This window comes from Anneissia japonica, unplaced genomic scaffold (genome assembly GCF_011630105.1).
Source record: "Anneissia japonica isolate Jap-2015-1 unplaced genomic scaffold, ASM1163010v1 scaffold6792_len961167_cov158, whole genome shotgun sequence".
Lineage (NCBI taxonomy): Eukaryota > Metazoa > Echinodermata > Crinoidea > Comatulida > Comatulidae > Anneissia > Anneissia japonica.
The window spans coordinates 268,621-281,171 of NW_022701523.1; the positions used below are offsets into that span (position 1 = coordinate 268,621).

The 12,551-nt window shown below is 33.7% G+C and overlaps 1 protein-coding gene across 7 annotated transcripts in view; it reads left to right on the top strand.

The window, feature by feature from the left end:
• LOC117103565 (kinesin-like protein KIF21B) overlaps positions 1–12,551 on the top strand; it is a 75,808-nt gene that overhangs the window by 21,571 nt on the left and 41,686 nt on the right. For all 7 annotated transcript variants that reach the window (XM_033244141.1, XM_033244138.1, XM_033244139.1 and 4 more), the window contains exons 4-5: positions 10,344–10,569; positions 11,279–11,338. In XM_033244141.1, coding sequence (XP_033100032.1) covers positions 10,344–10,569; positions 11,279–11,338 — 286 coding nt within the window. The remainder of the gene's footprint in view (positions 1–10,343; positions 10,570–11,278; positions 11,339–12,551) is intronic.

Sequence of the window (12,551 nt, forward strand, 5' to 3'; positions counted from 1 at the left end):
AGCCTAAATGACATCAAAATTCGAACATACTGAATGCCCACTAGGTTACCCACCCAGCTAGCGAACTAAACACAGTTTTAAAACATGATCGATTTAATAATAAGGTAGGATATAACAAAACAATAAAGATCTAACATTGTTTATTTAGTAAATTGCAACATTGCTTACGTGTTGAAAGCTGGTAAACTATATTTCAATATTGTTTACGCATTGATTATCAGTCCGACGATCCAGCCTACGATCATTGCAAAGCTAATTAAAATAACAATGACCTTCGTAGTGGTTCGTAGCTACGTTCCAAACGGTACCTACGAGCAGGCTACGAGTGGTTACGCGCAGATACGAAGCAATATTTCCTGACTACTGTACACCGCTTTCGAGGCGACCGGAAATAGATTTACGTCACATCCCAATTGGTTGTCGACATGCTAGGCCTGCGATTTCTGATCCTAGGCCTGGGTGGAGGTGGCATCGACCATCCTCCAACGGTCCCCACCTGACATTTTTGGACGATCGCCGATGTTCCCAATTATGTGGTAAACCGGCAAGTTTAACGCATTTCTGTAACTTATATTGCATTTTCTCGTTTTATTTCGGAAAGCCACTGAAAATAAATAAATCTATTTATCATATATTGTAAGTTCGCCTTTATTTTCGAATCATAAGTTATAAAAATTTGCATTTTAAAATCTTCCGAGCGTAGGCCTACTGTAGTCGTCGGTACACCGCCGTACACGTACGCCATTAAATCATGTTTGTAGAAGAAAAGTACGATACGATATCCACGAGTAATATTACTTTTAAACTTAGTTATTATGTGATTTATTGTTGTTATATTAAAAGTGATTTTCAAGTTTGTATAAATGGTAAATACCACTCCATTCTTAACTCTATTCCAGCCAGGAAACTTGAAGTCACACTTTTTCTCCCTTACTTTGACCCCTGAGAGATGCTTGTGTCTAATTGGCTTTCACACAAAAGAGGTCCCAGCTCGCTGGTGACCCGCTTGCAAGCAGCTGTTCACATGGATCGAGAGCGAGCTGCATCGAGAGCCGCTCTTGAGCGGTTGTTCACATGAAGGCCCGACTCGCGAGCCGATCGTTCGCTCGCAAGCGACCTAAGACATGTGAACGCGGTATAAATACTGTATTCAATTTCCAATTGGTTGATTGATTGATGCAAATCTTGTTGGGGCCTCAAACCACCCTTCTTGATAAAATACTAAAATGTTTTTTTGCCAATTAATATACTACTATACATTAATAATAAATAAATAATTGTAGATTTATAATATATTATTACTATATATATATATAATTATAATAATAATTCCTGCAATACACCAAATTTTAAGTCCTTAAATTGGGTACTATAGTAATTTAAACGATTGTCATTGTAAAAACATCAGAAAATATGGAATCGTTTGCAGGCTACAGAAACTTTAGTCCATTCTCTTGCAAGATTGTTTACTTCAAAGCTATCCTGTGATTGGTCAGCATTTCTTTTTGTTTTTAAACATTGCTGCGCTGGCTTGAATCTCCTGTTGACGCTGTTATTGATTTATACTACCCAGGAGAAAGCAACTTTTAAGGATCTAAATACTCTACAGCATAGTATGCCAGTGTTGTCATTTTATATATTTAAAAAAAAAACAAGATTGCACATTGCATTCTTATTTTCTTTTAATGGAAAACAACCCAATACATCAAAGTTAATATTGCAATTTAGTAGGACATGTATGTATTCTTTACAAATAGTTCAGGCCTATTCATTTTTTTCTAAAGTAAATCCTACAAAAAATCTAAAAAAGAACTAAAAACACAAACATTTTTATACTTTTTTTTCAATATAAATATAACTTATTTTTGGCATGTAAAACAACAGCAAATCTTGGAAACTGCACAATGTTAATTATTTTTACATGTTGCACACCCCTACCTTTCGACATTTTTTGGAAGAAAAGCAACTAGCACTTGAACTCAATAAACATTTTTAAAGTCACAGAAGCAAATCTTAGCTGAATAAAACATTGAACAACATCGCAAAGTGTTTATATGTGGTGATAGGAAAATGCATTTTTTGTTTTAGAATAGTTATGTGAAACAATGTTTTAATCATAATTAAAAATAAGAAGTTTAGTTTATTTATTGACCAGTCTTTTCTTGCAGAGATTTGTCATAATAATAATTAGGCATAACAAAGAAAAATTCTGAACAAAAACTAGGTTATAATTTGCAATAAATTATAATTACAGAACTTGAAAGTGTTGATATGTCTATTGTTAAGATGTTAGTGCAAAATTCATATTAAAAACAACCAGCTAGTTTAAAAATATTACATAGGTTAGGTGATGCATGCATGTAAAGCAGTGGTTCTCAAACTTTTTTTGCTGACGATCCAAACAAATGTCCAGTCAATTTGCTGCGACCAACTTTAACAGGACGTTAATAAACCAGATACAAATTTTAGCGTGAAAATAAAATTTTATTTTTTTTAATCTTTAAGATTCTTGCGACCCTCTTCTTCATTTGGTGACCCAATTGTGGGTATTTAAGGACCTGTTCTTGTAAAGACACCACTGTATAATATCTTGTTATTATATAAATAACAAACTATAATCGTTAGAATTCGTGTCAATACAATGTTAAAAGTTTTGTGTAATTGCTGTATTATGTATACAATAAATCCATTTACTCTCTGTGTTGATCTTCATCAATTTGATGCCAGTCTACTCGTGACGTACAGGTATGGGACCAGAAAGAAAAAAGCTTTTTTTTTTTGTTTTAAAGTTTGTGTTCAAAACGCACTAAAGAGCACCAATAGTGTAATTACCTCAAACCATGATAATGCATACTACTGTACACGTCATACATTGACTAACTTTTGGCAATGAATCTATCAAAGCATTTTTGCTCGGTAACCATACGCAGTAACTTCCTCACTGTGACGTACAAGTTAGTGACATACGTGTCTGCCTATAGTCAGCTTGTCAACAATAAATCTACACTCTTTTTGGAACTTTATCAATTCGATGCCATCCTGCTTATCTTCAGTGGCTCATATCACTGTCTTCATTGAACCGTCTTTGCCCCACTGTTGTGTTGAAAGTTGAGGTATTGTTCTTTAACTAGATCAGTGCACCCTCCAATTCAAAACCCCTCTAAATCTGAGACCCCTCTAATTCAAGACCACTTTTCCAAAGACCCAAATAACAATCTTCAGCCTTTTAACACAAAGCTAGCCCTCTAATTGGAGACAATCTCCGAGACCACCCCAAATTTTCAGGTCCCAAAGGTGGTCTTGAATTGGAGGGCAAACTGTATGTCACTTTTCATATCAATATTCCAATAATAATTTGATAAAAGACTAGTCTAATAAATTTATATTATAGTTATATTTATATTTTTATCAAAAATGAATCTCTTTTAATTAATTTTTAAACAACACTTAGTTGTTCCTTTTTATGATAGTCACCTGTATAAAATAATACAAATCATCAGAATTTACATAATAAAATAAAATGAATGTTGAATTCATTCAAGAAGCAATAGTCTGTCAATGCAGAGCCTTCTCAAGATTATCAAATTATAACAGAACTTTTTATACATCTTATGACTAGATACTGTTTGGTGCTCATATAGTTTTATATCCTTGTTATCTTTTATTTATTAACCATATAATTATGTTGTTAATACTTTTTACACTGCCAGTGATACGTAATTTCTGGGTTTTTCAGACAGTAAAATTATCTTATTATTATTATAATGATTATGTACTCAGTGTATTTTATTTGCGAATAAAAATATTCCATAAATTGAACTAACAAAATTTATGGAAACAATTCACATGTACATTCCTTTTCTTTATTTAACAAACAGTATCTTGTTAATTTTCAGTAGTTCAAAATATCTACAACTGGGCGACGGTAACAATCTCCAGCTTAGTAGGCTACGGACTTCCCCATTTTCAGTCGTGAATTACAGCCTGCAAATTAACATTGACTTGTTCCCAAGCTTTTGCTTCACTAAAAGCGAAATTAGATGTCGTAAGAGCATGCTGTCCTAAAACAACATTCGTGGAAAACGGTCTTAACCTTTGACATCGATTTTTTTTCTAAACTAGGGTTAGCTATGTCAAAAGTATGTTGCATGAGAGCTAATTTCCAGCACACCCCCACCCCCTGCAAGATTTATTGTTACAGTCCAGTACTTAGTAGATATAGTAGAGATCACCGGGAACCAAAATTTACGATAAAAAAGATAGCCTAGGCCTCATAGTTAGTTTGAAAAGTTAGGAAATTTTTGGCTACGCGCTAGATTGCCTTACCACTTTGCAAACGGACAACTCATGTTTTCAAACAAACCACCTCGCAGCTCTCATGCCAAGTGACGAATCACATGTTTTCTAGTTCAGTGAAGCAAGCATCTTGACGAACAACATTCTGATTGGTGCGAGAATCCATTGACGTGTTTTAAAAGCATTTTATTGAGCAAAAACTGTTGTTTTTGCATGAATTTAGGGTGGGCGGGAGGGTTTGTATGAGGCTGGGCGGAAGGCCCTAAAAATGGCTTTAGTATGGGCGCAAGACGTCAAGACCGCCCACCTCCGCCCTGCATGACAACATCCCTGTCAGTTGTACAGTAAATGAAATTTACACCCATGTGAGAAATTTTAAAAACAAACAACATTCCAATCATTACCAAACATTTTTTGAGTGTAGTAATTAATGAATTGCAGAATGTCGTCACCCAGAGAAGGCACTCTACATTACTGTACAGCATGTTAAACATAGTGAAAAAACAGCATAATTTAAGATATAGGCCTACCTTCCTAAACAAAATCTGAAGAACTGAAAACTTCAATAAAAACATAAGCTTAACCTTCCATAAAATCGCTACATTCCCATGGTAGTTTTCACTGTAATCATTACAACGAAAGCTCTCTCCAGTGCAATTAGGAAGGCTCCTTTTAATATTCAAACCATAAATTTAGTATTTGCTGAATTGCAGATAATTATTAGTCTAATTGCCAATTGATTTTTTATTTTGCAAAACAATTGTTTTTGTTGTTCTAGCCTATAGTATAGTAATTAAACATTTTTTTTTAAACTCTACAGTATGCATACACTGTCTTTAAGTGTGTGACTTGTAAGTCATGATCCTTTGTCAATATTACATAGTTTCTGTTTGGGATGTCAAACTATGAGCATTTGAAAAGTATTGTTGAATTTGTGTTGTAAGACAAAATATAAAAGTAAGAACAGTAACATTTACACTGTACATCCAAACATGGAGATCTGTGTGTTTGGTAATGCAACGCTTGACCGCCAAACACGGAGATTTCTGTGTTTCAGGTTTTAGCACTGAATCCAATAGATGGGGTAATTACCGACATGTACTAACAATTTGAACACTGGACCATAAGTATTTCACTATTTGAAAGTATCCAATCTGATAAAAAAAAAACTCACGCCACAGCTAGCTCTGATGGCGCGTTTTATGCCGCTGAGGCATGTGCTAAAATTTGTGCGGATTTTGATGAAAGCATGTCATCAGATGATGTAAGATGTAATATGATTTACAAATTATAATAAATCTTTGGATAGTTTTAAAGTCCTTTCAAAAAATCGCGATTATCTCAGCTTTGTTATGTGAAATTTGCGTAAATCTCCAAAAGTGAGTCATTTTCATTTTACTGTTACGGGTCACAGATTGTGATTAGAATAAAGGTTTGTACCAATGTAAAGCTAAGATGTTTGTAATTCTTGTGTACTATTCATTACATGTTAATCTGATCACATTGTACTCTCAACAAGCTTTGGAAAAGTGTTAAAATTCACTAAAAAGTCTGGCAGTGGCAGTCAGAGTGTTAAGGCACATTGTTTTCCTAAAATATAGTACAACAAAATTCATGTACTAATGAGAAGGAAACAAATCTATGTGATTTAAAAACTACTGTTATTGCATTTGGGATGAGTTTTTAAATCCATGTCAAAAGTTCACTTTACACTAAATGATCATAAAGGATGTCAGCTGATTGTCTTCTAATATCGTTGACCTCAGTTTTTATATCCGTCATTATGAGACTGAAAAATAAAAATTTAGAAGTAGTAGTACCTAAGCAAGGCTTGTACTGCAGCATATGCTGTTCAGTGAACTTAATTTTACTTAAAATTGTCCATTATTATAATATTGTGCTTAAATGTGGAACCAAAAAATGCATATCTTAAATAAGAAAGTATAATACATACTCCAAGTATTGAAATACACGCCATCGTGTTGGGATTCAATATTTCGACATTAATTATGTCATCATCAGGAATTAATTATGTCATCATCAGGAATGAATGATTCATTCCTGATGATGACATAATTAATGTCGAAGTATTGAATCCCAACACGATGGCGTGTATTTCAATACTTGGAGTATGTATTATACTTTCTTATCTGAGATTAATCAGTGGACCTTTCGGTTTTTGGAAAACGCATATCTTAAGGACAAGTAATCTTTTAGCTTTTCTATTTTATTAATAAACAATGGAGTAGTTTATAATGTAAATCATCATGACTACAGCGCATAGAAATTAATTCATTAGAATTATTTGAAATAAACCATTTCTAATATTCCCCAGGCTGCAAGAATAGATTAGTGTGTGCTTAAATCATAAAGCTAATAATCAAAGCATCAAATGTGTGTTACTTTGACGTAATATTGATAAAATCTAGGGAATGTAAATGATTCAAACAGAATTATTAATTGACTGGTTATTCAGAGTAGCTGTACAGTACTGCCCTTAAAGACTTCAAGTGTTTGATCTCATATTCTTATTATATTTTGCAGTGGTAACCGCCATTAGAATCTCTTTATTTTGTCTACTTTTTCATGCATCACTTAATGTACATTTACTTACCAGCTAATAAAACAGTGTTCTTTACTTAGCTATTTTTATTCTAATTTTATGATTTTAAAGTAGATTCTGATCTATCTTTATGCTAATCATCTTTTATTTAATATCAACCATAATTCCATACATAATTATATATGGACATCTATAATATACCAGTACATCTTTAATTAATTTTATACATTACTCCTTAATAAATATTCAGCAGTTCTCTGATTTATTTCTATTCTCATATTTTATTAATTTTTATCCATCTTGTGTGCTCATCATGAAATAATTATTAAGTAGCTAACATTGTCATTTATCTTTTATTCATTTTGTATCTGTTTATCACATAATGATTAAGTAACTAACTTGTCTAGTTAGCATGTTCCTCCATTTTGATGGTTTAATCTCAGAGACCAGATTTCCTCTTAGCATTTCCCATACTGTCTACAAGGCTGTATGCTTCAATCACAGAACACACACTTCACAATTACTCCTCATCACATCTATGTCACTGTGTCTCTTTGTCCATCTCCCCATTTTTTAAGATATAAAATGCATAGACATTTTTATATATTTATGCATGTATTCATGACATATATGTATTTGAATTAAAAACTTTGATTGATATTGCATTAACACTTAAAAGCAATTATTCTAGAATATTTATGTTGTATCAATAGTGACTTTTAGATGAATTGAATCATTCATGATGTGCACTGAACTTGCATTCAGTGTGATTACTTAAGATATTTACCAATCTCTTGGACTGGTTGCATAACCTCCAGATCTAAATCAGTTGTATTTTTTTATGCAAAATATATTATTCAAAAAATCAAATGTAATTTTTATTTTCTATAACCTTAATTCCTCTGCTATAATAAACTCACCTCCGGTATTAACCCCCCCCCCACATCCCTACTGTATCCTACATCAATTTTTACTCACTAGCCTTTCCTCGGCAAAAGCCCATGGTATGATGATTAACTAAACTGACTTTTAAAATAAAATAAAAATTAAATGTTGGCTTTGAATTAAGCATCCAGTGTTGACAATTGCCTTTTGATTGAAAAGGGGATTACCCTGGTATAAGTTTCCTCTCCATCGCCCACCCTCAGACAAAAAAATTGGTCCAATTTCATGTTCAAAGAGGAATGAGATGATACTAGGAGAGCTATGCTATTTATATAATTTATAAACCTACTAAATTTCCTTCATGGTTTTCCAACCACAGTCACCTGAAGATGTTCACTGCATGAACGAAATAGTGTGCTCAATAGTGTGCTCAATAAAGTATATTTTTGTTAGTTTTGAAAGTCTTTATTGATTATACCAAATGTTTAGAAATAAACAACTTTCACCATGAAAACATAGAAATATAAAAACAAAAAGCTACAAGAGTTACTGCAACACTTCTTTTAATAAAGCCAAAGATAAATAAATGAAGAATACAATAAAAATAATTTTATTGTCTGAATAAACAATATATAACAAATAAAATAATCTATTGTAGCATATAGGCTGGCCATGTAAGACTTGTACTTTTATTTCTAACCATCCTCTCCTACAGTATTTTCCTATGAAGCAGTGGTGGGGACATGGGCTTAAGTCCCAACCGTATAGGTCAAGGCCCCCCCCCCCCAAATATTTCCTAGAGCTGCCACTGCTATGAAGGCATTCCTAGCTAAATGAAGCAAGTCGTTGGGACAGACTTGATCAGAGGCCAAGAACTTTAGCAGACAGTGGTAATGAGTTGCTAATTACAGTCTGCTACGTTGCCAATACCGACTCATGCTTTCTAATGTTTTGAGTTGCAATGGTAATAAAACTTTATTTGTGAATATTGTTATCATCTGAACTGTATGTTGTTAATTATTGTGAATGAATAATTCATGACAAATAATTATATTACTATATTAATTTTTTTCTTTGTGAGTCCTGTTTGGGGTTTTACAGCACAAAGTAAATGATATTATTCTTTACTCTGATATGCTTTGAGAGTAACAGTCAGTCTTCAAAAAGTGTGATGATTTGCAGACTAATTCTATTGACTGAAAAACAAAATAGTTACCCAATTTCTGTGTTTCTACAGCTTCATTCATCTAGTATTTCATTAATTTCTTATCAAATTATAATAGCAACTAGAATGGTGTTCATTTTAAATGATTTTTTTTTAAAATACAAGGTCACTGAAAGTAAAAGTGAATGTTATTATTACTCCATTTTTATGTAAACGTGGTAACACCACTCTATAATATTTGTCTAGGTTTTTTGTAAATATGTACTTTAAATGTTTTGGTAGTTAGAACAGATTGTAATGTCATTGCCACAAATTGTGTTTGTATTTTGGGAGGTAGGTATTGGGAGGTGTTAAGTAAATTACCATTATACATTTTCATATATCAGGTTAGCTTGATGTACTGTCATGCTCACTAATAGGCATTTTTCGTTTTGACTACGCGGCCAGTCTACTACGAACTAATGGAGCGTGACGGCAACGCCAAGACACTGTTCGCGTAGTAGACCAAGAGCTGTTTTCGTTTTTTTAAGGCGACTACGACGACGCAGCACACACGTAGGCCTACGGAGGGGAGTTAGTCGACCATGGTTTTATTACCAGAGAACAATGTTCCCTTGTTTTATATTTGAAAAAGGAAATGTGAAAAAAAAACTTCAGCCAAATACTGTATACAAAATTAAAAGTTTCCAGTAAACACTGAGTGATGTTTCGCTGTTGGCTAGGATCTAGGCCTACCTAGGCTAGGCCAGCCTAGCCTAGGCCCTAGGTGTCAAAAGAGTCGTTACCGAGAGAAGAGGGGTGTCAGGCCTGCTCAGGCAATTTGCCAAATGCAATGATGATGTACAAATAAATAACAATTTTAAACAGAGGTATTTTAATTTATATAGCAAGGCTTGATCCACGATATCAAGGGCGGATGCCCTAGCTAGCGGCACCAGATAATGTGTTTTCTCCTACGCGAAATCCACCCTGACAAAACTAGGCTAGCCTAGGCCTAAGGCTCTTTTTTCACTATCCCCTGATTTACCTAAATTTATGTTGTGACTATTCATTCCTCATTTATTGCATGTGTTTAAATAGGCCTTTATATAAAACATTTAATTACTAACTTGCTTTAATAATTAATTCATTATAAACGAATAATGCTCGATCGCGGATGCGATGAAAATTGCAACCCCCAACAAAAAAGTTACTAGCAGTTTGCTAAACAATCCGGTGATCTGATTGGTCAGTATTAGGGTATCTAGATGTGTATAAGGGGTTGTCGCGGAAGCTGTCACAACGCCGATTTAGCCAGTAAGGTTTGTGAGCATGCGCAGATGTCTGTTACGCTCTATTAGTTCGTAGTAGACTGGCCGCGTAGTCAAAACGAAAAATGCCTAATAAAACCCTATCATACTACTACTTAAATGAGTATTTTGTTATATTTTGTAGGTGTTTTGAAGGATACAATGCCACTGTGTTTGCCTATGGTCAGACAGGGTCTGGAAAGACTTACTCGATGGGTACAGGATTCGAACAAGGTATCACAGAAGAGCAACAAGGTATCATACCTAGGGCAGTGCGTCATTTGTTCATGGGGATCGAAGCTAGAAAAACGGCAGCAAAAGAACGAAATGAGCCGCCCCCAGAATTCAAGATCTATGCTGAATTTATGGAGGTAAGAACCAAAAAAAAAAAAAAAAAAAATAGAGTAACTCTATAAATATAAAATCATATAGCCTTTAAAAAAAAAAAATATTTGTGGTATATCTTGAACTGCATGTAATCTAATTCGATTTTAATTTGATTAAATGTTTTACCTGTTTAGTAGAAACCTACTGTTCTCCCACAGGCCCAGTTCTGCTTTTTCAGGGTTGTAGCTATAATGTGGGTGGTAGACATTTTAGGGTGGATGGGTGATAACATTGGTAGGTTTTAAGGATGGACAAGGGGTTAATGTGCCATGAAATTAGCTTTAAATTAGGTGGAAAACTTCTCAAATGGTGCTTAGGGAGCGGAGTTGCTTTAGTCTTAGGTTTTTCTGTCAACTTATGTATTTGTAGAAATAGATAAAATTAAATATTTCTTTATGAAATATCCACTTTTTAGATACCATATAGTACTGTAGTCGTCAGCCTAGAAGGTCTGTATTGTAATGCTATTTTGAAATTGACTTTTTTGTATTGCGGTTAAATAGTTTTTAGTATTGTAAATTTTCACATTGAAATGGAAACCTGTGTGAACCTCAACAGATCAATAACATGGTGTGAACTGAGTAGTTAATGAAACCTCATTATGTCTTTTTATTTATGGTATGATCACAAATGATGAATCAAAAGCATGAATGAAAAACATAAATGAAACATCAATGTATATATATATTTCAGCTCTATAATGAAGAAATCATTGACTTATTTGACACAACAAGAGACATTGAAACCACAAGGGTAAGTTATTATGCATATATTACAATGGTCCTTTTGAATTATATACTAGTAAAATAGTGAACCTCTCTCCTTCCATTCCTCCGTATCTGCAATGTTAATGTTATTTAAGTTACAGTATAAAGAGGACACCTCTTGTACAGACAAAAAAAAGCATCTTTTTATCCAAATTCTGTAGATTGTGTCATATACATTTGAACTACCTATAATTTTATATGAAACTGAGTGAGATAGCAATAGTCGGCTTGTTTCCATTAACACACAGTATCAAAGGTTGATTGTTAACTTGAATAATTAAAACAGCTATCGTTTTCCCACTGAACAAAACAAAATGAAGCATAGATAAATTTTTAACTTTCCGGTTTAATTAGTCTTCGCTGAAGGTCTGATCTCAATCAATGATAGTCAACTTTGTGATTGTCATGTGCAAGTGATGTGGAAACATGAGGCATTATGCATGTATGCTGATGGTAACAAAAGACTATTGATATCATGCCATATTTGGCAGTCTTTATGGGCACTTATATCACCTAATGTTGTAGCATTCATTGCTATTCAAGCTGGGATTCAGCCATGTGTATCATAATGTGATTCTCAGATTCAGGAGAATCACAGCGAGGTGCTGCTACAGTAGAATAGTAACAAACATGAGTTATTGATATATTTAATCTAGATAGATGACATTATAAGCTTTATTTTGGTTTTTGAATCAAATACATTTCTTGTTGGTTTTGCAATCAATAATAAAAAACACCAGCTTCACAATATGTGCCTCAAAATTGCCTTTCCCATATGCATTTCCACTCTAAATATTTTGTAACATGAAATATAACAGTATTAAACTTATTCAAATTTTGGAGGTATTAGGAGGTGGGAAGGATGAGTGTAGGGGATGGAGAACACCAGAACAGATGAATGCATTGTGAGGAGGAGGGAAAAAATAGAGGGAGTAAGGGTAGGTGATGGAGGATACCGGAATAGATTAATGCATTGTGAGGAGAAAGGGAAAAAAGGGAGGGAGTAAGTAAGTGTAGGTAATGGAAGATACCTCAATAGATGAATGCATTGTGAGGATGGTGGAGAAAAGAAGAGAGGGAATAAGTGTAGATGAAGGAGAATACTGGAATAGATGAATGCATTTTGAGGAGGACAAGGGAAAAAGAGAGGGAATATGTGTAGGTGATGTAGAATACTGGAATATGAATGTATTGTGAGG